This window comes from Alligator mississippiensis, chromosome 16 (genome assembly GCF_030867095.1).
Source record: "Alligator mississippiensis isolate rAllMis1 chromosome 16, rAllMis1, whole genome shotgun sequence".
Taxonomy (NCBI): Eukaryota; Metazoa; Chordata; order Crocodylia; family Alligatoridae; genus Alligator; species Alligator mississippiensis.
This window is the reverse complement of record NC_081839.1, coordinates 756,887-779,173: the sequence shown is the minus strand read 5'-3', so window position 1 is coordinate 779,173 and position 22,287 is coordinate 756,887. Positions and strand designations below refer to the sequence as shown.

The following is a 22,287-nucleotide window of genomic DNA, read 5'->3' as shown; positions in this document are numbered from 1 at the left end:
TAGGTTTTGAGGGCTTTTTATTGCTAGAAGCTGGTTTCAGCTCTATTGCAGCTTTGAAATCTTCAGTGGAGAAACACTGCAATCATTGTAAAAATCACTGTTTGTGTGCAAGGACCATGTTTACAATTACCCCAGAAGTGCACAACCAAACCGAATATTCACATTCAACCATCCACTTTACAAATAAAATTAAGGGCTACAGCGAGGTCGCTACTGGATTATGAACAGTACAGGAACTATGTACAATGTTTACATCCTACCAGGGGAAGCCACCAAAACGCCTCGCCACAGGGCCATCGAGCCAGCCGTCGCGATTACTCATTAAATCTTTGCAGTGCAGAGACCTAAGACTAGACAGCATCCAGCGCTGGGAGCTGGGCGAGAGAGCCAGCCTGCCACGAGGCCAGCGGGGCTTGCCTTCGGGAGATTCCCTTCCCTAGCACAAACAGAAGCAGACTAAAGTAAACTTTCCTAAAGTGCTCCAATTCTCTTCAATACAAAAATATAAAACGCTAGTTATAAACATGGCACAACTGAATTCAACACAACACGTGCGTGGGAAGGATGCCGAGCTGCCAGCAATTGGCAGGATTCGGGGCTGGCCGGGAGAGGGGGGAAGGCCGTTACCCCACGAGCACGGTTCGCCATCGCGCCGGGCCGGGCAACGGGGGAGCTAGGCAGGAAGCTCGAGACCTCCAACACGACAACCAAACGCTCCTCGTTCCTTTATGCAGCAGAGGCTGCACCACACCTGGGCCCTGCAGGGTGAGGTGCAGGAGGTTTTTGAATACATTTATTTTTCAACCATTTTGCCGGCTAACCTGCTACTTCACGCTGAAGTAAACGGCAAAATACCAAGTACCATGAACAGACTCCAGGAGTTGCCTGCATCCGGCTGCAGGCCTGAAAACAGAGCGCGACCCCGTGCGCCCGAGTGAGAGGGAACCGCCCGCTTCTGTTCTCGGGTCCTCGGGCCTGTCCTGTCCCCGTACGTGCAGGCGTGCATCGAGATAACGCCGACGCGGCTGCCTCGAGCCGATCGCAGCAGGCACCTGCTGCCCTTCAGTTCCTAGCCGGGAGCACTCCGGGCGCACGCTCAGGGTGGGGGAGATGCAGGAAACGTGAGTGAAAGGACAACGGAGGCAGCCCTCAGGCTGGAGGTGAGCACTGGAGATCAAAGGCCAGAAGCAGCCCCCAGCATTAGGTACAAGGGAGAACTGTGGAAAGGCTGAGCCAGCGAGCGAGCGAGGGAGGCAGAAGGCAGCTCAGCTGTGCCCGCAACGCCCCGTGCCTAAACCAAGGGGGACTGGTGGGGAGCGCTGGCTTACAGGGATCGCATCCTGCCTTTGCCTCATGCTCGAAACAGAACTTGATAGAGGTTTCAAAGCACCTCAGCTGCCCCGGGCAGAACCGCCTCTGCGACCTCGGGTGCCTCAGGAAGCAGCTCTGCTTGGAACTGGACTGGGTGAAATATCCCAGCGAGCCGTGCTGGCGACAAGGGCAGCTCTGGCAAACGGGAGCAGCGTCGTGGGCCCAGAGGACTCCAGCCTGCGGAGGCACTGCCCACGGTGCTCAAAGGTCTGTTGCCAGCTTCCCTCCGCTCTGTGTTTTGGAGGCAGGCGAGTGACGCTGGGCTAGAGCCCTGCCCGCCTCCGCACACGCTAGCGAGAGCACATCGCCCCGCTGCTCTCTGTCCCGTGTCTTCTGCGATCAAATGAGGCCAGTCTGGTTTCTCTCCCTCGGCTGCCACTGGATCCAAGAGACCCAAGCGCAGAAGGGGCACGTTCCCACTCCAGGTGCAAACCACGTTGGCAAGCCCTAGCAGCAGCCTGGCACTGCACCGAGGGCACATGCCGACTCGGGGTGGTTTCTCGGAGACGGGTGAGAGGCCCAGACTCGGAGCAGGGATGCTGCATCGCTCCCAGCTGCTACAACTGCTCCTTTGAAGCAATGCCAGCAAAGCAAACATTTAAAGCAAACCAACAAACCTCTGGTTACATTTTAAACCTGATTTTTAAGCATTAGGGGCAGCGAGACACCTTACAGGTCTCGTGGGCTCCAGATGTCACCGCTGTTCCCAAGCACATTGGCTGCAATGAAGGGAGCAGGTGACAGCAGCTACAGACACCCCTTGACCTATTCTTCTCCCGCAGTACAAGGATGACACAGATCAGAGGAGCCACTTCACAAGGTTGGTTTAAAAAGCCCAACCCCACCCCCGTCCCAGGCCAGGACCAGGGGCGAGCTGCATCCCACTCATCCAGCCTAGCTCTAGGCTAAAACTCCCCCAAACCTCCGATTTGGAGGAAACATTTCTGCACAATACTGACAAGGAGCAGCCCCCACCACAGCCCTGCGTTCCTGCTGCTTTGACGTGTTTACAAAGAAGGCATATGCTAATCACACAAGACAAAAGCAAGGCATTTCCTCCTGGTGTTAGGCTGGAGAGACTGGTTTTCCCCCCTGTCGCTGTCCCCCGAACGATCCCTTTGGGGCATTTCGACTGCAGTCACTGCTCCTCGGCCCAGGAGGCGTGCTGATGAGGCGTAGCGCACAATCGAGTACCAGGCAGAGTCGTGCACTGCCACGGAAACGTGCGCTGCTGCTTGAACAGAACCGTGTTCATCTCATCTCCGCGCCACAACCGGCTCGACACCGCCCCGTCCGCTGGAAGCCAACGCAGCTGTGCAGTGCTTCGGTTACCAGTACATTACTCCAGACGCTCCTCTTCCCCCTCATTCGAGGGCTGCAGAGCACTCCCAGCTGGGACAGCAGCTTCATGACGCTCCACTGCTCGGCGTGACGTCCCAGGTTGCTGGCAGGCAGGCAGAAGGTACAGGAAACAAGGGGCCAGGCAGGACTTAACCAACTTTGCGCCGAACCTGCCTCAGTTCACACCTCTGGGAGAGATGCGATCCCAGGCTCAAAGTTCAGTTCAAACCAGCATGTGGTTTTGGCTTTGGGAATCTGCACCGTACTCACCACTCGAGAGGTCTGCACCTGACGTGTCGTACAGGAGGTGGACCCCATCCAGTGCAAAGCGCTGGCCAGGGAAACATCTCTAGCCCGGCTCCTCCTGACCACAGCAGAGTTTGTACAAGTCCAGCCTGTCCCTTCCACCGTGGCGTGGAGGTCTTGCCCTTGGACTCTGAATGCTAAAAGGTTTACAGCCCCCCTCACCCTGCCCGTGCAGGAAGCACCCACCTGCTGAACTCGCTACCACGTGCAGCCGCCTCTTGTCACGCGAGGGGGCAGGTCCCCAGCCTTGCTGCCTGCCAGAAGACGGGCTTGCTGTCCAGCTACCCTTCACCTGTGCCACTGTTCACTGCTCTGGAAAGAGAGGTCTCAACATGTCACGGCCATTTGATGGCCTCTCGTTAAAACTGTACATAGAAACTGGGGTGGGGGGCAGCACCCCCTCCGGCTCGCTGACTCTGCAAGACGTGATCACCAGCAGCTCGGGCAGACTCAGAGAGCAAAGTACAGCGGATGGCAACATTTTAATAGGCTCTGAACGGATACACCTAAGCCAGGTACGAGACAGGACACTCCCATGCCTGGGAACAGTTGAAAGCTCGTTTGTGCTGTGGCAGTGCCCTCGTTTGCAGCTGTCAGGAAAGAAGCCAACCAAGCAACACTGAAGCCCCGCTCCAGTCCCTGATGGTGCGAAGGGGCAGGGCAGACGGACAACCACCAGCCCCACGGGGCTCTGCCACGTTAATGCCGGATTCGAGTTCAAAGGCTGTATGGCAGGAGGTCCTTCACAAAGTGGAAACAGCTAGAAAAAAATCACATCTTCTTTGCTGGCGTCCTCTTGAGGAGTTATCAGGACTGGTGGAGAGGCCACCACAGTCTGGACGTGAATGCTGTTGGGCTTGAGCGGGTTCGACGACGCGGACGGGAGGGTTTCTGGCTGGGTGTCTGCGGGCCCGCACAACTCTGAGAGAGAGAAGAAAAATTCACTATAGCATACAATATCTCCGCTCAGAAAGAGGGCTCGGTGCTCCGCGGGCGCGTCATTCGGGCAAGCCTTACCCAGCGGGAACGTGGCGCCCTGGTTGTTCAGAAGGATCGGGCTCCCTGACCGTCTGCTCCTCAGCACGCTCTCGTCTTTCCCCACAAGCTTCTGTGGAAGCAGCTGTTTCAGGTCAACAGATGCTGAAAAGAAAAGGTGTCAGGTATCCAGGTTGTAAAAGAAAAGGTTACTTTCCCCATTAGTATATTGTCCTGGTGACATTTTGGAGAATCTGTGGTTTTAAGCCCGGGCCCAGTGGCCTGCATCCACCTCGCACACCTGGAGGCTTGTGCTCCAACAACAGCCTTCATTTACCTTCTCGGATACTCAAACCAGGACCCTGCTCTCTTAGTCGTAGAGACAGCCCAGCACACCAGTCCCCTAAAGAGCACAGGTGATTTCCTGTAGTACCGCACTAGTATGAACACGACACACCTGACAGGCGCGCAAGACCAATGCAGCCGCTGCTGCGCTCTAGACTCAGCACCTCATCACGGCTCTGCCCTGCCATGCCTCGTCTGCAGGAGCGGTAATAATGCACAACTGCTCTCACAGGCTGGCTCACCAATTTTTTAATTCAAAGGTAAAAGCAGTGACTGGCAACCAATTCATTCTAGATCCAAAAGGCTTCCCCTTCCACTGATACCATTCTTTACCCAAATTCAGCCCCCAGCACAGACTGCATCTGGTACAGAAAGGCGTATGCTAGATTCTCACTTCCATACACATGTGGGCACAGCGCATCAGACCTCAGCTAATCTCAGAAGCTAAATGGTCCTGTGCCCGGCTGGTGCTTGTACGGGAGCCCCAGGTGCTGTGCGTGGCCCAGGGAGGAAGCATGGTCATCCCTGGCACTGCCAGGTTACTTGTAATCTGCAGCTCCTGACACTGCTACAGGATGCCTATGAAATGAATGAATGTGGGTGCAACTGGGCTGTATCCTGCTAGTGCTGGGGCTGGAGAGTGGAACCCACCACGCTCATGAAAACCCACCAAGCTCACTCCTGGTGTACAGATCAAGCCTGGATATTGCAGCGCTGGAGCTTCATTTTCCTATCTGCCAACACTTCATATTCAGTGGCAAGAGGAGACCAGGCTACATTTACTTGCCAAAAATCCAAGCAGGTTCATTGTAGGAAAATCAAAATGCCAAGTCACGGTATTAGCCATAGGCACCGTGTAGTTGGAAGATCACAGACAACGAGGGCTGGAAGGGGCCTCAGGAGGTCGCGTCTAGTCCAACCCCGGCTCCAAACAGGACCAGACCCAACTACATCATCCCAGCCCAGGCTTTGTCTACCGGGTCTTCAAAACCTCCAAGGATGGAGACTCACCACCTCTCTGGGTGACCTGTTTCAGTGCTTTAATACCCTGCTAGTGAGAGAGTGTTTCCTAATATCTAACCTAAACCTCCCTTGCTGCAACTTGAGCCCATTGCCCCTTCTGTCATCTGCCACCACTGAGAATAATCTAACTCCATCCTCTTTGGACCCCCCCTGCAGGGAGCTGAAGGCTCCCCCCACTCAGTCTTCCCCAGACTAAATCAGCCCAGGTCCCTCTGCCCCTCCTCAGCCCCAGCCCCCAACCGTTTCTGTTGCCCTCCACAATGCACAGCAACACTGACCAGTGACCAGCGTCTGTCTCTACAGTGCACAAACGCAGGCGTGTTGCCTTGTGTCCTTGCCAGCCTGAACCTGGCACGCAGCTAAGACAGGTCTGTAAGGCAGAGCTACAGGCTGCTCTCCTTTCCTGAAAATAAGATCCTTTTAAGCGGCTGGAAAGCTGTGGTTTTTGCATCGTCTGTCATTGGCAAAGGCCACTGCTTAGTACTCAACTGTTAGCAGCAAATTACATCGTGGCATCGTAACCACATTTGGACTCCCTTCTATTTCGAACAAAACTAGCCCTTTTTGGACTTTACAGTGAAGTCGATGGGCCCCTTCTGGCCTGGAAAATCACACCGAGGATGCGAGGAATGTTGGCAAGGTACCAACTTCCAAGTGCCGAGGGAGGGGCTGGGCCCGGCTAGATGCGGGAACCGTTGGGTTTGTACTGGGACGTGTACATCATTGCCTCAGGGAAATGTTCCTGAACCCACCACTACCCACAAAGAGGCAGGGAAAGGCTGGTTGGCATGAACCAACCGCAGCAAGCTGGCATAGCTTCGGGTACTATTATTATGCCTAGCCACGGTGATAATATGTGGCACTCAGCATTCACACGTAAGCTAGACTCAGGAGCAATCATCATTCACTCCTTGCTACCTGCTCGAAATACTCGTGCCCAGATCTAGGCTGGATGCTCCGCTTCTCAGCAGCTCTCTGGAAACAGGAACCTATTTCTCCCCTGCCCGCACTCAGAGGTGCCGCAGCTGAGGACAGTGACGGAGAAACACGGGAGCAAATCCGTGTGGACACGTTCTGCTCCCTCGGTGCACGTACGATGCTGCTAGTCTGTCCACTACTGTCACTCTGGGGGCCAGGGGCCAAGCAGACTTTGACACGGCTGGTGGGTTAGCAAGTGACTGCACCACGCAGGACTAATGAAGACATGTGGCCCAGGCAGGCCACCTCCCTGTTCCAAGGGCTGTAGTCACTTGTAACCTGGCCTTTCACCAGCTTTCAGCCCCCGGCGTGCACACGCCCGCCTGCGACTGGTGGCTCTGCAATGCACATGGGCAGGCCCTTCTGGGCTGGCCAGAGCTGATCTGTGATTTCCCCTGCGCGCTGTCCTGAGAGTCTGATTTTGGCAGAACCGTGGGATGTACTTTATTACCCTCACCTGAGCTGTCCATCCTGTGAGATGCTTTGCTTTTCCCACCCTTTTCTTTGCTTCCTTTTGAGAAAGCGGCAAGCTTGGTGGGGATTTGTTGCTGAACCGCAGCCTGCTTCTGTATCTGATTGGTTGCGCTCAGGAGGTGTATTGGCACTTCGTTTTTCATTGCAGGAACCAGGCGATTCTCCAGGGTGGTGCTGTCCCTGCGAACCAGCTCTGGCCGCTCCAGATAATCCATTCCCGAGACGCTGGCCCTCCCAGAGGTTTTCAGGTGCGGCACCGAAACTTCTATCCCTTCTCCATTGAAGCTGGCGGAATGGCTCAGCATTTGGCCCTACGTGAGAAAGAAGTTGGTCTATATAAAATGGATGCTCTGCACCTCTCCAAGAAGTGTAGAACCATTATTCCCCAAGAGAGAAACTCCTTGTGACCAACACAAGTGGCTGCCCCGTCCCTGCCCCTGCAACGTGCTACACTGAAATACCGTCTAAAGAAGTCCTGCTACACGAAGCAAGCAGCTTAGCCACACAGATCTTATTTATCATTACCGCCGGGAGAGGGCTTCCAAGAGGGCCACAGTGAGCAGCGGCGGCAGAGTGAGAAGGGGGCAGGAAGCAAAAAGAGCCTCCGTCCTCCCCGGGGACAAGCTCCTTACCTGTCCCAGGTCTGGAGAGAACGTGCCTGACACCGTATTCTGCTTCTTTAGCTTCTTTTGCTGCTCTAGACGTTCTCTCTCTTTCTCGACCGCTCTCTGTGCTTCCCGCAGCCTCTCCAGGTCGTGCTGATAGGCCTCCCGTTGTCTCTCCAGCTCCTCCCGATCCTGGCTCAAGCGATCCTTCAGCTGCCGGGTTTCCTCCTCGCGCTCCTGCAGCTGTGCCTCCGTCTTCTCAAATTCCTTCTGCTGCCAGTCCCTCTTCCGCTCCCAGCGCTGCTGCTCCTGCTTCAGCTGGTTTTGCAGCTTCTGCACGTTTGCCATTTCTTCCTTCTGTTTCTCGAAGTTGCGCTGCTTTTCTTGCTCTAGAAGCAGGTTTCCACGTGTCGACTGCAGCCGGTACTGCTTCTCCCGATCCAGGAGGGTGGCACGCTGCATTTCAATGCAGCTGTCCTGCTGGGATATCACTGCCTGGAAGAAACACCCCAACAGAATCATTAGGCACGTGGGCTTGAAAGACACAGCTGTGGTGAGGTGAGACTGCCACATCTCAGGAGAGACAGACGTCGGTCTCCAGAGCTGGACCGAGCTCCCAGTCAGAATGCATCGCAGCAATCAGCTCAATATTATAGATAATCTCGAGACAAAAGATTAAGCCTGGACCGTTCAAAGTGAAGCATCTTTTGTCCCTAGAGATCACCTTGAATGTTATGAAGTACTGTATCAAATTATAGTACCTGCGTCACCGTATGTACCAGCGATTCTCAGCATTTTGAGACTGGAGACACCCCTCAACAGATTCAAGGCCCCCCTGGAAAGTGCCAGCTTTTAGTTTCCACTCCTTTTCTGAATACAGAGACATGCTAGAGCAATACTTTAGTTGCAAAGAACTCCGAAAGACCACAACAGGCCAGAATGCTTTTGATTCCTGTTTGTAAATTCTGGGTTGTCTTGTGAATCATGTCTGTACCCCTAACAGTGCTACTGCAGTTATATTATAACACTGTTATCAGAGGATAATATTCCCCAGCCCCCTGGCTGAGAATCGCTGCCACGTGCACGTGTTTCTATTCAACAGGAATACCTGCGGGGAGCACAGCACACTTCACAGCAAGAAAAGCAAATGGAAGCCTAAGAGGTAAACGGGGCGGATCGGACATAAATTAAAAGGAACGAAGTTTCACTCTCATGAAGCACTAGAGCTCGGCTCCTCCAAAAGGCCAGGAATCACGCTGGTCGCGCTAGAACTCAAGTCTCAAATACATTTTTCAGCTACCTTTGGCACAGCCAGAAAATCTGACTTTTTGGTGCTGCTACAAGCAAACACCATTACCTACATTGCAGCAAACTTAACAGCTCAACACAACACAACACATCTATTGGACTGAATATGCAACTTTTACCTGAAGTCTGAGGAGCAACTGTAAGAGGTTTTGTATCCTTTGGACAAGCTGAAGAAAGAGAAGAGCGTTAGAGACTCTGGAGGGGAGAGTGTTTTTACACAATGTCTACCCTTTTTTTTCAATACTGAAATGAATGCTGCCTGAATAGAACCACACACAGAAGACAAACAACTGCCAAGTCATTTGACAGGAAAAACCTGGAAAAACATCGTAGTGGAAACATTCACTGGGGAACTACATTTATCAGAGCAATACTGCATAGGGAATTGGGGCAATAGCCTTCCTCTCCATACTGCCTTGAGGCTCGTTTCTTCCAGACCTCCTGCACGGACTCATCACCTACGGGCAGCTGCTGACGTCATCGCTGAGCAATTCAAGCCATATTGTATCTTATCAGAGTGATAACAGGAGTGCAAAGTGAATGGCAGGTAGTCATCCCACTCTCTGAAACATTTCTCTGGATATCTAAAACTCATCTTTCCTTCCTAGGGGTACTTTAGTCTCTGCATTTGTTACGCATCAGCATAGGGGCAAGGGTGGTGCAGACCCTAAGGCACGGCGCTGACAGCCCAGAGGTCACGAGTTTGAGGCCACAGCAGAAGTGCTCATGGCGCACTGTCAGATTCCAGTGAACCTGCAAGTTCTGCTAAATACCTTGTCAGAAGGACAAGAAGGAAGGACACGCCAGTGATGACAAGGTACATTATTGAGTTTACGTTTCTATGTACTTTAATTTCCTTTTTGCACGCTGTGGGACCAATGGTATTGCATAGCACACTGTGGTACCTCAGACTCCAGGGTGGGCTGGAAACCGCTACTATACTCCAGTCTTGTTATCTCATCCTACAGAAGAAAAAGAAAAGAGAAGCACGTAACTGTCCACGCGGCACACAGCAGGCGAGTCAGCAGTGCTTGCAATGCAAGCATGGAGGTTTAAAAGGAAATTTTAAAATCACAGTTTCAGCAGCAGTGTTTTATTTGCTCGGTTTTAGCCATGCAAAGTCAGATTCATTTAAAAGATTGCAGGTATTTACAGAGCAAGGAGATCAGTCCTTGCATCCAGGTGTGCCGCAGAGTAACATGATAAAAGCGGTCAAACTGGAGTTCTCAAGTCTTAGAGAAAACAAGTTTTCTTGGGTTTTTTAAAAATTAATTTTGCTAAGGATGATGGAGACTGACAAGAATTCAGACTAATGAGTCACAACAGCCTCAGTTCCAGTCTCCGAAATGCCCGCATCACTTTGGTGTTACGAATCTGAGGAAGAAAGTAAAAGGAAGAGGCCTCCTGCTGCACGACTGCGTGGCACTCAGGGATGCCCTACGCCTTCCTCATGGGCTCTCACACTCCGCGAGAAGCACCTGGGTACATTTTAGGCAAATTCTTGCCTGAAACAGATGCCTTAGCAGCTACCCAATACAGACTGGATAACTGCCTTGAGTGAAAGAGATGCCAAGTCAGTAAAAGTAGGCTCTCACGCTCAAGTGTAAGACTGCAAACTGCTAGGTCAGCCCAAGAAACAGGCAGTGCTTTGACAGGCTGCTTGGGCTCTGGCTAAGGAGCCGGCACTCTCAGCCAGATCTGTCGTTTTCAATGACTTTTCCCACCTCCACCAGGTTCGCTGGAGCCAGCACACAATGCATTTAAAACAAACATACTGTGTGAGATCCTTCTTCTGCATCAGCGGGAGGATCTTGGAGCTGCACGCTGGAACTCAACGGAAGTCCTTTCCGTTCCCACAGCCTCTGGTCACTGCCACTGACCTTCTTCCTGAAACTGCCGTCTGAAAGCAGGTAATGCCGTGAACACAAGTACGATGGGGACAAGCACAACACTGGAGGTGGGGGGGAGTACCAACTACTTGTAATGGTTTGTTTTAGTCCCTTAAAACAAGTGCAGAGAAGCAGGCAGTCATAGGAACTAGGTCCGTCAGATTTCCAGCAAGAACCTGAAGAACGTGGACTAGGACACAGCCACGGTGACTACTGATTCATGCCCATAGGAACATCAGCGGCTATCAGGGCTGCTAAAACACCTGTAGCGTTTGCCGCTACTAGGACCCTATCCGAATCCACTGCTGGTCTGCGTGGAGGCAGTGAAGGAGGAGCTGCAAACCAGCTCTCGTCCGGAGCGTGTACGTGTAGCACGTTACTTTCATCCATGCTACCTTTCACAGGCAGGTGAAACTGCCCCTGCACATGAGAACGGGCTGATATCGACCATGTTACTTTTTTCCAGGAAGCTCAGACAAAGCAGAACTGGATGAAGATGGGTGGTAGCTGGCATTTCCATTCATGCCACTGCCTTTGTGATGAGAGCATCTGTGCCCAGTGACGGTTTAAGCCAGCAATTCTTAACCAGAGTGCTGCAGCACCCTGGGTGCCTCGAGACACTTCCAAGGGTGCCGCAACATGGTAGTGCTGTTAGGTGTGCAAATATGGTTCACGAGATAAACCCAGTGATTTCAAACACAATATCAAAGGATGTTATAAATTAATCTGACCCGCTGTGGTATTTCCAAGGTCTTTGCAACAGAAGAATCACTCTAGTTTTCTGTAGTCAGAAAACAAGTGAAAACTAAGAGCTGGCATTTTCTGAGGGTGGGGGGAGGTCTTTTGTCGAAAAAAGGTTAAGAAGCACTGGTTTAAATGATTGCATACATTTTGCAGCCTTGCACTGTCTGCACAGAGCTGTTGGAAGCATTAGAGGTTATTTGACAGCCAGAAATAAACTTGGGTTTAAACTCCCCAGCTCAGCTTTCCTTTTCATCAGACGGAATTAGCTTGTGTGCTCTGCAGTTATTAGAAATACTATCTGGTTGGTAGGAAGTCACCATGTGCATTGTTACTGGTTTGTCATCTTTGAACTAACAAGGTGTTCTGCCCTCAACCGCTGATCCTGGCAGCCTGACACTCCTCTTTTTGCAGGTGTATTTGCTAGTCAGGATGAGCTTTGTGGGGCCCTGTTCTACGACAGTCTGTGTCAGAGCCTGGTTTGATTGACTCTCCTCGTCCAGAAACGTGGTTCAGAACAGGACAGTAAAGTGACAAGAACGTCCACATGCTCCCTCTGACCCCCTCAGGGCCCCCAAAATCCTAATCTTACTTTTGCTTGGAACAGAGGGGCTGCTATCATAGCCCCCAAAGGTCTCTGCTCTCCTGGGGAGCCCAGTCCCACAGCTGTCTTCAGGATGACAGGCTGCATTGCCAAAGTAAGCGACGATCAGGTTCTGGAGGTTCTCAGCTAGGGAAGCAAAGAACAGGTCGTTTCAAACAACCATAGCCATGCCATGGGGAAGCTGCATCATGCTAATACAGTACACTAACAACCATTCAAGCATTTCGCACATACATTAGAGGTTCAGATGCTCTTAGACCGTTTCGGCAGCATGCCACAAACTCCAAACCCGAAAGTCACATGTGAAAACAATACCTCATCCTCACATGGGGATTCAGCTAAATCAATTGCCCTCGCAGATCAGCTACCAATAAGGGTGACGGTATCTGTGCTCGGTGTCTTTGCTCATGCTGGCAGCCCAGTCTTAAGCTGGAACTCTTATGTGGCATCAAGGTGCAAAGCTGACATGCTATCAAGGTACTTGGAAACAGCCCAGCTAAATAAACTCAAGGTCAGGTTCTATCAGTTGACTTTTCTTACATTGGCGATATTCCACCCGGGAGAGAACAATTAAACAAATACGCCCTTCACTTATCACACAAGCAGGTCCTGAGAATTAGGTATGCAGAACTGTTCCACAGCGCTTAATTATGATTTGCTTCTGTGTATACATGTGTGTGCACACACACACACATGCATGCACACCCATCTTTTGCACCTACCTTCTGTCACTGCAGATTTTAGGATCACTTCTCCTTGCAGATTCTCTGAGCTATCCGTGCCCTTCAGAAGGAGTCTGGATCCGACCCCTGGAGAAAGGTCTTCAAACCCATTCGTTTCAAACATTTCTAGATAAATCTGTTGTTTTTCAATCAGTCTTTGCATAATCAGATCATCTTTCGTGCTCAGACGTTCTGAGAAAACACAAACAGATTTCAACCTTGCAATGCTGCCTGGCAAGTCAGTCCCAGGAACACAATGTTCATGTCAAATTATCCTAATAATTTATTTTGTACTTATTCTATGTTTGATGCTTTATCATCATTAATGGCTAGGAAAAAAAAAAACTTACTGGGCAGGAGAGAGGCACAGAATTTTTTGCTTCTCAATGGAAGTGGGAGGTTTTCTTTTCTTTTAAATAATTTGTTTAACTGCAGAAATGCCGCGACTGGCTTGCAATCCTGCAACAAGGGCTGCTTGAATTACCGCAGGGTGGGAACATGCTGTCAGTTATGGGGGCCGCAAAAGAGCCAGCGCTACAAGAAACTGCTCCCTGGGCCGGGGCATAAATGGTTACCTTGAAATTCCTTCAATTTAGCTGCTCGTGCTTCCGCCAGTCTCCTTTCCTCTTCAGTGTCATTCAGCGTTCCTTCCTCTTCATAAGGGCAGCTAGAAGTGGGCAAGGAGGGGAATCTGTTGGATCTCCATACAGGGAACTTCCCACATCACCCTGGGCCACATCCTGCAGGCCTTCCCAGGGAGCGCCCTATCCTGCACCGTTTGCTTCCCTTACCCAGCGCACCCTTGTTCGTGGCAGGCAGTGACCCATCACCCTGAGAACGGCTGAATCTTCCAAGCAAGACTTACTGACAGGCACAGCCCTGTTCTCCCCACATCTCTTGTAAGCTGCCCTTGCAGGTAACCATGTGCCAAGCTGAGTGCTTCGCTCTTAGCAAGGATGTGAAATACAAACAGCAAGAAGGGAAAGCCAAGAACTAGCCAAATCTACCTGGTTCCCACAAGAACATACACTGGCATGACCAGCGGTTTCCTTGGCCCCTGCCTGTATTGAAGTTCAGCCGCCATAGCCAGGCTGCCCAGCCACGTGCTCACAGCTCTGCCGGCAGACGGCAGCGGCTGCTGGGACAGCTTCTGTCGGTCAGAGGAACGGAGCCCCCGCTGCTGGCAGAGCTGTGTCCACGCCAGGATGTCCAGACAAACGGAAAGCAGCCCCCACCCACGGCCCCTGCAGTGTAGGCCCAGCCTTGGCGAGGGTGCGACATGGAGCCTGAAGGACAGAGCTAGTCAAACTTCTCTTTACCACAAAGGCAGAATGGTCAGTAGTGTCGAGGGATCAAACATGCGAGCAGAAACCAAACCCCCTGCCTTTTGGCCCACTTTACCTTTCCACAGCTCTGCGAATGTGAGCCATCCAAGAATTTCTCTCTTCTTTGGAGCTGGTATGAATTTCATACATTTCTGGCCCTTTCATCGAGGCGCTAATTAAGAACATGGCTTTCTCCTCATTAGCTACCTCTCTGACAATCAACTTCTGCAATGAAATAACTGGTGGCTTAGAGTCCTGCAAGACAAGATTGGGTGCATTAGACTTCACTGCAATACTAGCTCAGGCAGCATCTTTAGGTTTTGGGCTCTCCTCGCTCTTCGCGTGCGAGACCAATGAAGACAGACTGCAGCCAAGCTTGGTTGCTCTGGCCCTTTTATATAATAAGACTGATGTGCATGTCATTGTTCTCATCTGCTGCATGCCAAGTCCCTGTCTGAAAAAAAATCTACGTTCTAAAAACAAGATCTAACCCTTCGATTCAGCACAGCCCTTGCACACGTGTTTACGTGGGAGCCGGTGGAACTCGGGGTTCCAGTTACACACGTGCTCCAAAGCACGGCTTACTCGGGGCCCAGAGGGATACGTTTCCTCCCCATATTCCTCTCCCTCTTAGCCGTCCCATTTCTGAGAAAGGAGCACTTCCAAGGCTTTTGAATGACTAACACTGAAATTAATTGCTCTGTCTATTCAGAGCGAAAGCAGCCACCAGCTACTTGAAAGGCATAACATCTTTCCACACAAAATTTGTTTCTACTTTTTCCTGGAATTTCCTGAATTTCAGCTCTCGTCCTTATTGAAGGGCAACACGAACCAGTTTGGACTTTGCTCCATTTGGCAACAGCAAGATCAGAACAAGTAGAAAGCACAAGATCTAATGATTCACAAAATAAAGAACCCTGGGGAGAGAGAACAAGAGGAAGCAATGGCGACGCCAAAGTGGCAGGTTCGTTACACAACAAACAGAAACGCCTAGCTTTGCCCCCCTTCGGTTCTGGGAAACTGGAGCTATGCCTGGTAGATCTAAAATTCTGTATGACAAGGGATTCAGCTGCTCATTTCTGTAAGACAAGTAATATAGAGTGAGGTGAACAATGAGTAGCATCCCTGCCTACACTTACTACTGCGGCCTGACACACGCAGGTGAGGAACGAGTCGTTTTGCAGGCTATTAATATTACATTTCACAGGGCAGGAGCTAAAGGGTTTGACATCAAGAAAAGTAACTTGTCAGCTACATGCGAGGACTCTCAGCTGGCTCAAGTCAGGAGCCAGGTCACCAAGCCAATGCAGGATTACAGGATGTATCCACTCACTCTCCACCCTCTTGTTAGTTTACTTAGGGGAGGTTAACACTTAGCTCATTTAAAAACAGAGCTCATGAATGTGAGGATGTTGAGAACAGCTCGGGCCAGGGCTACACGTGGCTTTCTGCAGGGAGGCGCCTTTCCCGGGGCCTGGGATAGCGGCAGCTTGTTGGATGCATGTTTGTAGTTTTAGAGCAGGTTTGGCAGCTGGCTTACTGAAGTGGCATAAGAAAAACAGTCCAGACCCCTATAAGAGGGGCTGCAAACCATGCACAGGGGCAGAAAAGGAAACTCAAAAGTCTCCTAAGTGACCATGTCCCAAGTGCTCCAGCTCCTGCTAGAGTTTTGCAGGTATATTTGGTACTTATTTCAGCTGAGTGTCCGTTTTATTAAACGGATCAGAAGCCAGTTTCATTGTGGTCCTGTGCTATAAAAGCAAGCCAACGCATGTGTTATTACAAATAGACAGGACATAAAAGTGGCAGCTTTACCATGAAGATGCTTCGATTCAAGAAAGCATTTTCAGCGCTCAGCTACATGTTTAACATGAATTACTTATTTAAATTACGTGTTAGTCGTCATGATTAAGTTTGCCATGGAAATTAAGCCTCAGTCCTGCTATGCTGAAAAATATCTGGACAAGGTAACTAATGGTTTAAAACAAAAGTAAACTACAGTTTCAGTGTCCTAATTAGCATGGCAGATTGCTACACCCACAACTGACCTTTGGTCAGTACAGAACATATGTAATCTCTCCGCTGGTAATGGCACAAAGGGCAAGCTAGGAAATGCCTTGAAAAAGCAAGCCAATCCACCGAGTCTGAGTGCTCCAAATGACTGATCATTACGTTTGCTTCAGCCTCCAGCCTTCAACAGTTTCCATGGCCACAATGTGCTTTTTCTACAGATCCTTTCCTCAAATTGACATATAAGAGGGGAGCCAGGCAGCGGAGACCCACTCCCTAAAGGGCTGTTTGCAGGTGCCTTTCAAAACACGGCTCTATCCTGCCTCAGTCGCATGCTACCAGAAGAGACAGGGACAGGGACAGACAGCTGAAAGACAGGAGGGAGTGGTAAAAAACACAGCTCCTTATTCAAAGCAACAGGAAGCCAAAGCCTGGTGAGTTAAAGTAGCTCGGGCTTGCTGCTCCGCACTACAAGAAGTAGCACAGCTGAACCAGCATTAGCTTTATTTCAGAGGAAGTGACCCCAAGGTGTCTGGCTTGCTTGACTTTATTTTAGGTACTTGTTCTTTCTGTTTCTTGTGTCACTGCCTGCGCGGCCCACAAAGGTGGGGGAGCAGTTTAGTGTCACGAGAACTGTAACGCTCTGTTCCTATTACTCTGACTTTCCTATTGCCTACATGCCCGCTGCTGGGGGTGGGAGAGATTCCCAGACAGCAGGAAGGGGCGCTCTGCACCAGCTGGCATGTAAGCCACAGCTCTGCAAGGTCTTCCAGGCACACCTGTGCAGCACACGCCACCACAAGGCCTTGGTCTCTATGGAGGCGTTTGGCACCTCCACCACGTTTGTATGTGAGGTCTCTGTGCGTATTCTTAGCTTGGTCTCAGTCGTTTTCATTAATATTGTCAGCAAATGCTCTGAGGAGAAAGGTACATACCACAGATGCAAAAGTATATTTTTGGTCCTTTTCTTGCAGCAGCAAAAGTACATCAGTTAACAGGACAGCCAGGATATCTAAAAAGCAACAGAAAGAGAAAACGGAAGTGGGTGTAAAGCCAAAGACTGGTGTAAACTTACAACCCTTTCACTTTGCACTGCAGTGTTAACGTGGAGCAGCACGGAGGATGCTCTTGTACTTGTGTCTTCTCAGCCCCGTTTCAACCTTGTGACGAGCCATTTTACGAAACAACCGAGCAGGATGGATGATCATCAAGGCCTCACGTACTTACCCTTCAGCGCATTAGATATGAACCATGTGGTGAGGTCGCATGTTTTCTGCACCCAGGTTTAAATTAGCAGCAGAGAGGTACTTTGTATTGAAATTAAGACGGGCAGTACTATAGCCATTGCTTTATTTATTTTACTATAGCACTTGTTTTCTATGGGCCCACATGCTCAGTTTTCATGGTACGGATTTGGTTTCTAAGACGTTTAATTGCTATGGAAGCAAGAGAAGCTGTGCAGCAAGGGAGGACTTTGGAGGCATCTTGGAATCACGGCAGGAGATTGCTGGTTTCTCGTAAATCCAGCAATGAAGAGGTTAAGAAAGTTAACATTTCAATTGAATTATTCAGGGTTGAGTGATAAAAATCTATCGAGGCAAATGGGTAATTCACCCCTCCGAGCCGCTGCTCCTGCATCACGTATTCAGGCCACATTTCTGAGGCTGACTACTCGGGGGGGGGCTGCACCAATAATCCTTACAATCCAGAAAAGCCTGGATTCTGGAGGATGGCCCTGTGGCCTGGAGTAGGGTCCTCAGCATGGCCTCGGCTCATAGTTGTCTCTCTCAGGTACCAGAGTGAGAGACAATGCCGTAAGAGAAGATCTAGATTAGACATCTATCCAGCAGTTTTATTTAGTGATTTCTAAGCTGCTAAACTTGTCGGAACCAGACATCTCTGGAGAAACACTCAGGTTTACAGAAACAACCGTATGAAGAGGAAGGGGAACAGTGCAAGTACCCACCGGTTCTAACAACTAATCAACCAGGCTTTCACACGGACATCATTTGCAATACCAGGTGGATTACTCTGCTGCCTGAGCACGCGTGCTTTGGGCTGGAGCACAGGCAGAAGATTTTCCGAGCAGCTCGGAGCCGAACACCGCATCTAGACAGCGTCTGCTCAGGAAGGAACACGCCTGAGTTCCATCGGCAGATTCTTCTGGAACAACACGACATCCCCGGGCACCAGGTTCCTCCTGGCCACACAGCACGAGCCAGCAAGGTCTCTTCTGGTGCCCTTCAGCCATGTCAATGTTAACAAATCTTGAGCTTACAGCAGCTCTTTTGATTTTCTGGCCAAGCGGAGGGAAGGTGTCATAGGGTTGACATGACATGATATTTCAAAGTGTGAATCAGAGCTCACACAAGATAATGTCTTTCCACAGGAGCCGAAGGCAGGATGACTCAACACCTTGTCATCACTCTAAAGACCTCCCTCTTGAACTGGGCAGAGGAGCAGACAGATAATAAGCAAACAGCATAAGCAACTCAACTTACTGTGCACCGTTATAGGGATGCTTATTTAACAAGCCAGGAATAGAACAAGTGCTATTTCCTTCAGTATTGTATTAAACTAGCAGGTTATCACCATCCTACTTTATACCCAATCAATCAATCAATCATTAACAAACAGTTACTAAACTAATAGAAATCTTGTTTCCCTGGTGCACTTTCCCCCTGCCAGTCCTCTACCTTTGAGACGTCCCGACGCAGCTTTCCAGTACAGCGTCCCATCCAACAGGAGCTGCCGCCGCCCCATATCATCCTTCCGGAAAAACAGCCCATTCCTGTACTTCCCGGATGACTTGACCTCCATTTTCTGCATAATTTCTCTCAGACGTTGTCCCTTCTCACACTCATTTACCTTGGCATCTACATGAGTGATTGTCTCTTTAATGAGACTGAGCGCCTGGGTCAGCTCTTCATAATCTTTAGTGCCAGCTGCAAAAAAGTAGATTACTCGTCAATCTGACCTTGCTTTTGTATTTAAGGAATTTTGCATTCATGCTGAAATGCATTTAAATTTCCGGTACGTGAAATGCCTCCTGCAAACAAATCCTAAACAATCCAACTCGCACCAAAACTGAACGGTTTCTTAGGAGCAGGAGGTACAAAACACCCCCAGCCAACACAGCAAATCCTCATCAAAGGAAGGGGCTAGAAACGAAAAGATTCTTTGTCTTTAGACTTAAGATCTCGTTCTGCCTCTGAGCATATGCTAGCTTGCAGCTCAAATGCCAAGTCTTTAACAAAAAAGAAAAGAAAGAGCAGCATCTGGAGGGAGTCGCAGCAAGTGCTCCCTGTCTGGGAAGAGGGAAGGGCAAGGCAAGAGGGGGCTGGAGCAGGAAGGAAAGCGACTGGCAGCATCTCTGGGAAAGAGTACATGAAATACCTTCCGTGTTCTGAATAATGCGCTCCACCAGCACTGGGTACTTGGTAATGCGCTGAGTGACTAGGAGGATGCACTCCTGGACACCAAGTCGCCTCACAATGGGTGAATTGCCTATTTTCTAGGGAGCAAACACAGAGGAAGTCAATATTCAAGCCCACCAAGCATACGCCACTCATTATCACACGAAGCATTTAATTTACTTCTCTCCTGTCTCCCTCCCCATTCCCATGCCTTACCTCCTGAAATGTCTCCCTTTGTGCAACAGGAAACTGTGGACACTGTCATAACACGGCCACATAAAGGCTGATCACAAATTAGCAATAGGCACCTCATGCACATGACAAGCTTGTTGTTACTTTTCATTTGTATCACAGAAAATGATATTTTAAGTGTTATCTCCAGTGCCAGTAACACAGATTAAACTTCAAGCTGTGGGATTTCCTATTTAATGCACATTTTTCCCCAAAGTCAGGATGCCTTTTGAGATGTACTTAATACACTTTTTAAATCAGAATCAGCAGGCTAAGGGTGAAGAATTGTGTTCACTAACGAATAGGGCACAGATGTCTATTTTGACTGTTTCTGCAATGTAATGCTAACTAAATGCCCACAACTCCATTTATGGAGGAAATGTTCTAAAACAGCAGAACTACAGCAGCCAAACCGATCCTACCCACAGCGTCCTGGCAGCAGGCCAGAGCACAGACCCATGGCCAGCGCTCCCTCTAAACTGTGCGGCATGCGTGGCTGTGCAGGCACACCTGGCAGCCCGGCATAAGCGCAGCCACGCACGCTGCACAGCTTAGAGAACGCTGCTTATGGCTCTCCCCTTCAAGAGGTATCAATTATACTTTTGTATTCCTCCTCCTCTTGTGTCCTATAAGGGGGAATCTGCTTTCTGAGTCTACATAGTCTACAATCTTCTGTCCACCGCCAGCCTCTCAAGAACTGAGCATTCTGCCGTGACCTTGGTTATAGCCAAAGTGCCCGTGAGGCTTGGGATGCACAAAAGCCATGTGGCCAGCAGCCTGCCAAATAAATTTATGTTCCTTCCAGTTATGGGCTCCCTGCAGCTAAATACAAGGGGTCTTCAATGCAAAACTAACCCTGAGCAACTCAGAGATACCTTGCCCTTTGGGAAAAGAGGATTTGTTTCGCGATTGTTTTTTTTACCTTCATTAAGTTCTGAAATTTCTTGTTGCTCTGCAGCAGCTCCTTATAATAACTGACAGCTTCATTATGACCACCACAGAACACTCCGTATTTTTCTTTCATTCTCTCCCCAATTTCACCTGAAAACTAAACATTGGAAACATGATGGTGACATTAAATTATCCAGTTAAAATGTAAGTGGTCACTACCTTCCCTCTGCCCCAAGACTGGCTACTGTAGCACTGCTGGGTTTCATCAGGATTTGTGCTGCTTGGCTTTGGGGATATAGGTTTTTTGCTATACCAGCTTCTCATGTACTGGAAGCAGGGGAGGAGGGTTTTGAAGTGAGGTGGCTCAGGCAACATTCTGCGACTGCTGCCAAGAGGGGAACAAATAAAAGTGGCTTAAAACAGCTTTTTAGGGACACAAAGTGGGGGGCATCCAAATGTCATAATAGGGGAAAAGCAGCATCACTCCAGATCCTGAATAAAAGGGAGGCCCAATTATAAAAAGGACTTCCAATTTACACAGGCTGTAAACCACAGGTTAAACAGAGGCAGGGTAGCCAAGTTCGGGGGGACATCAGTAGTGCGCTACTGATTGGGAAGAGTGGAGTGGAGTGGGGTGTCCTGGCACCAGCAAGTCAGGAAGCACATACACAAGTGCAAAAGAAACATTTCGTGAACCTTGCGCACTGTTTGTGACCAGATGTTTCTGGACACCAGGAACATCAATGGCAAAGTAACTGTAAACAACTACATCATCTAGGATATTCTGTACTGAAATTTTACAGAGTGCAATTTTAATCTTACTGTTAACTTCTTTGGCATTAACTAATTGTGATGCCAGCACTATTAGGGGTTAATTCTCACCTGCTGCACAAGAAGGTCTCCAATATTCTGGATAATGTAGTTATGGTCACTGCCTTCTTCCAAGGACTCTCTCTGTCGCTCTTTTAACTGAGCCAGGAATTGTCCATGCAGCTCCAGCAACTCATCCACACATGGGAAGATTTTGTTGACAGCGATGTTAGTGAACTGCAGCTCCTCTCTCAGTGCTTTCGAATACACCTTCAGCATGATTTTCAGTGTTCGGACATGGTGCATTTCAGTCTGCATCAGCTCTGGAGATGGGGAAAAAATCTGAAGTCACTTACAAACATCAGGCATGGGCTGGCAAAGCACATAACCAAGCAGGCTGTGAAAGCCACTACCAAGCTGCTGGTGCTCAGAACTAGCAGATACGGACTAGAACAACGACAGGCACCTACAGGGCCAACTTACTTCAGCTGCATCTAAATAAGCCCACCACTTACCTCTTATTGTCAAGGAACACTACCGCTAATTCTACTGTTGCGTACCGGGTACTCTAAGCTTTGCCCACATGCCACAGTCATGCACAGTTTCAATGTGTGCGTTGATAAGAAGGGGATGCCTTCAATTATATTTTTCATTAAATAGAAAAAAAAATCCTTCCTCTTACTGAGGTCCAACAAAGACTGATAGGTTTATTATCATGCAAGCCTAGAGAAGACCTCAAACTACTGTAACATCAGTAGAACAGAGACCTGGGGCATTACACGTTCTTGCAAATATAGAAGCCAGGCTTTGGATAGAAAACTCAGTCATGATGCTTTTGGATTTCCCCCAGGCATTAATGAAGTATCAACAACAAGGTGCCAAGGATTACACTGAGACATGACAGCACGGTAGTGCTTAAAGA

At 49.7% G+C, this 22,287-nt stretch overlaps 1 protein-coding gene and 1 long non-coding RNA gene across 5 annotated transcripts in view; one reads left to right on the top strand and one right to left on the bottom strand.

The window, feature by feature from the left end:
* Positions 1 to 22,287, bottom strand: part of LOC102564944 (rho guanine nucleotide exchange factor 18) — a 38,994-nt gene continuing 16,707 nt past the window's right edge. For all 4 annotated transcript variants that reach the window (XM_059719633.1, XM_059719634.1, XM_014603475.3 and 1 more), the window contains 16 exons: positions 21,438 to 21,688; positions 20,587 to 20,712; positions 19,414 to 19,531; positions 18,714 to 18,962; positions 16,953 to 17,029; positions 14,084 to 14,262; positions 13,258 to 13,349; positions 12,683 to 12,874; positions 11,949 to 12,086; positions 10,502 to 10,626; positions 9,632 to 9,688; positions 8,846 to 8,893; positions 7,446 to 7,913; positions 6,797 to 7,124; positions 4,036 to 4,158; positions 1 to 3,939 (listed from right to left, as the gene is read on the bottom strand). In XM_059719633.1, the coding sequence (XP_059575616.1) occupies positions 3,779 to 3,939; positions 4,036 to 4,158; positions 6,797 to 7,124; positions 7,446 to 7,913; positions 8,846 to 8,893; positions 9,632 to 9,688; positions 10,502 to 10,626; positions 11,949 to 12,086; positions 12,683 to 12,874; positions 13,258 to 13,349; positions 14,084 to 14,262; positions 16,953 to 17,029; positions 18,714 to 18,962; positions 19,414 to 19,531; positions 20,587 to 20,712; positions 21,438 to 21,688 (2,732 nt within the window). In that variant the 3' untranslated portion in view covers positions 1 to 3,778. The remainder of the gene's footprint in view (positions 3,940 to 4,035; positions 4,159 to 6,796; positions 7,125 to 7,445; positions 7,914 to 8,845; positions 8,894 to 9,631; positions 9,689 to 10,501; positions 10,627 to 11,948; positions 12,087 to 12,682; positions 12,875 to 13,257; positions 13,350 to 14,083; positions 14,263 to 16,952; positions 17,030 to 18,713; positions 18,963 to 19,413; positions 19,532 to 20,586; positions 20,713 to 21,437; positions 21,689 to 22,287) is intronic.
* LOC109282524 (uncharacterized) lies at positions 10,551 to 11,593 on the top strand. Its single transcript, XR_009457822.1, has 2 exons — positions 10,551 to 10,636; positions 11,082 to 11,593. It is a non-coding gene; the product is annotated as an uncharacterized LOC109282524 (long non-coding RNA).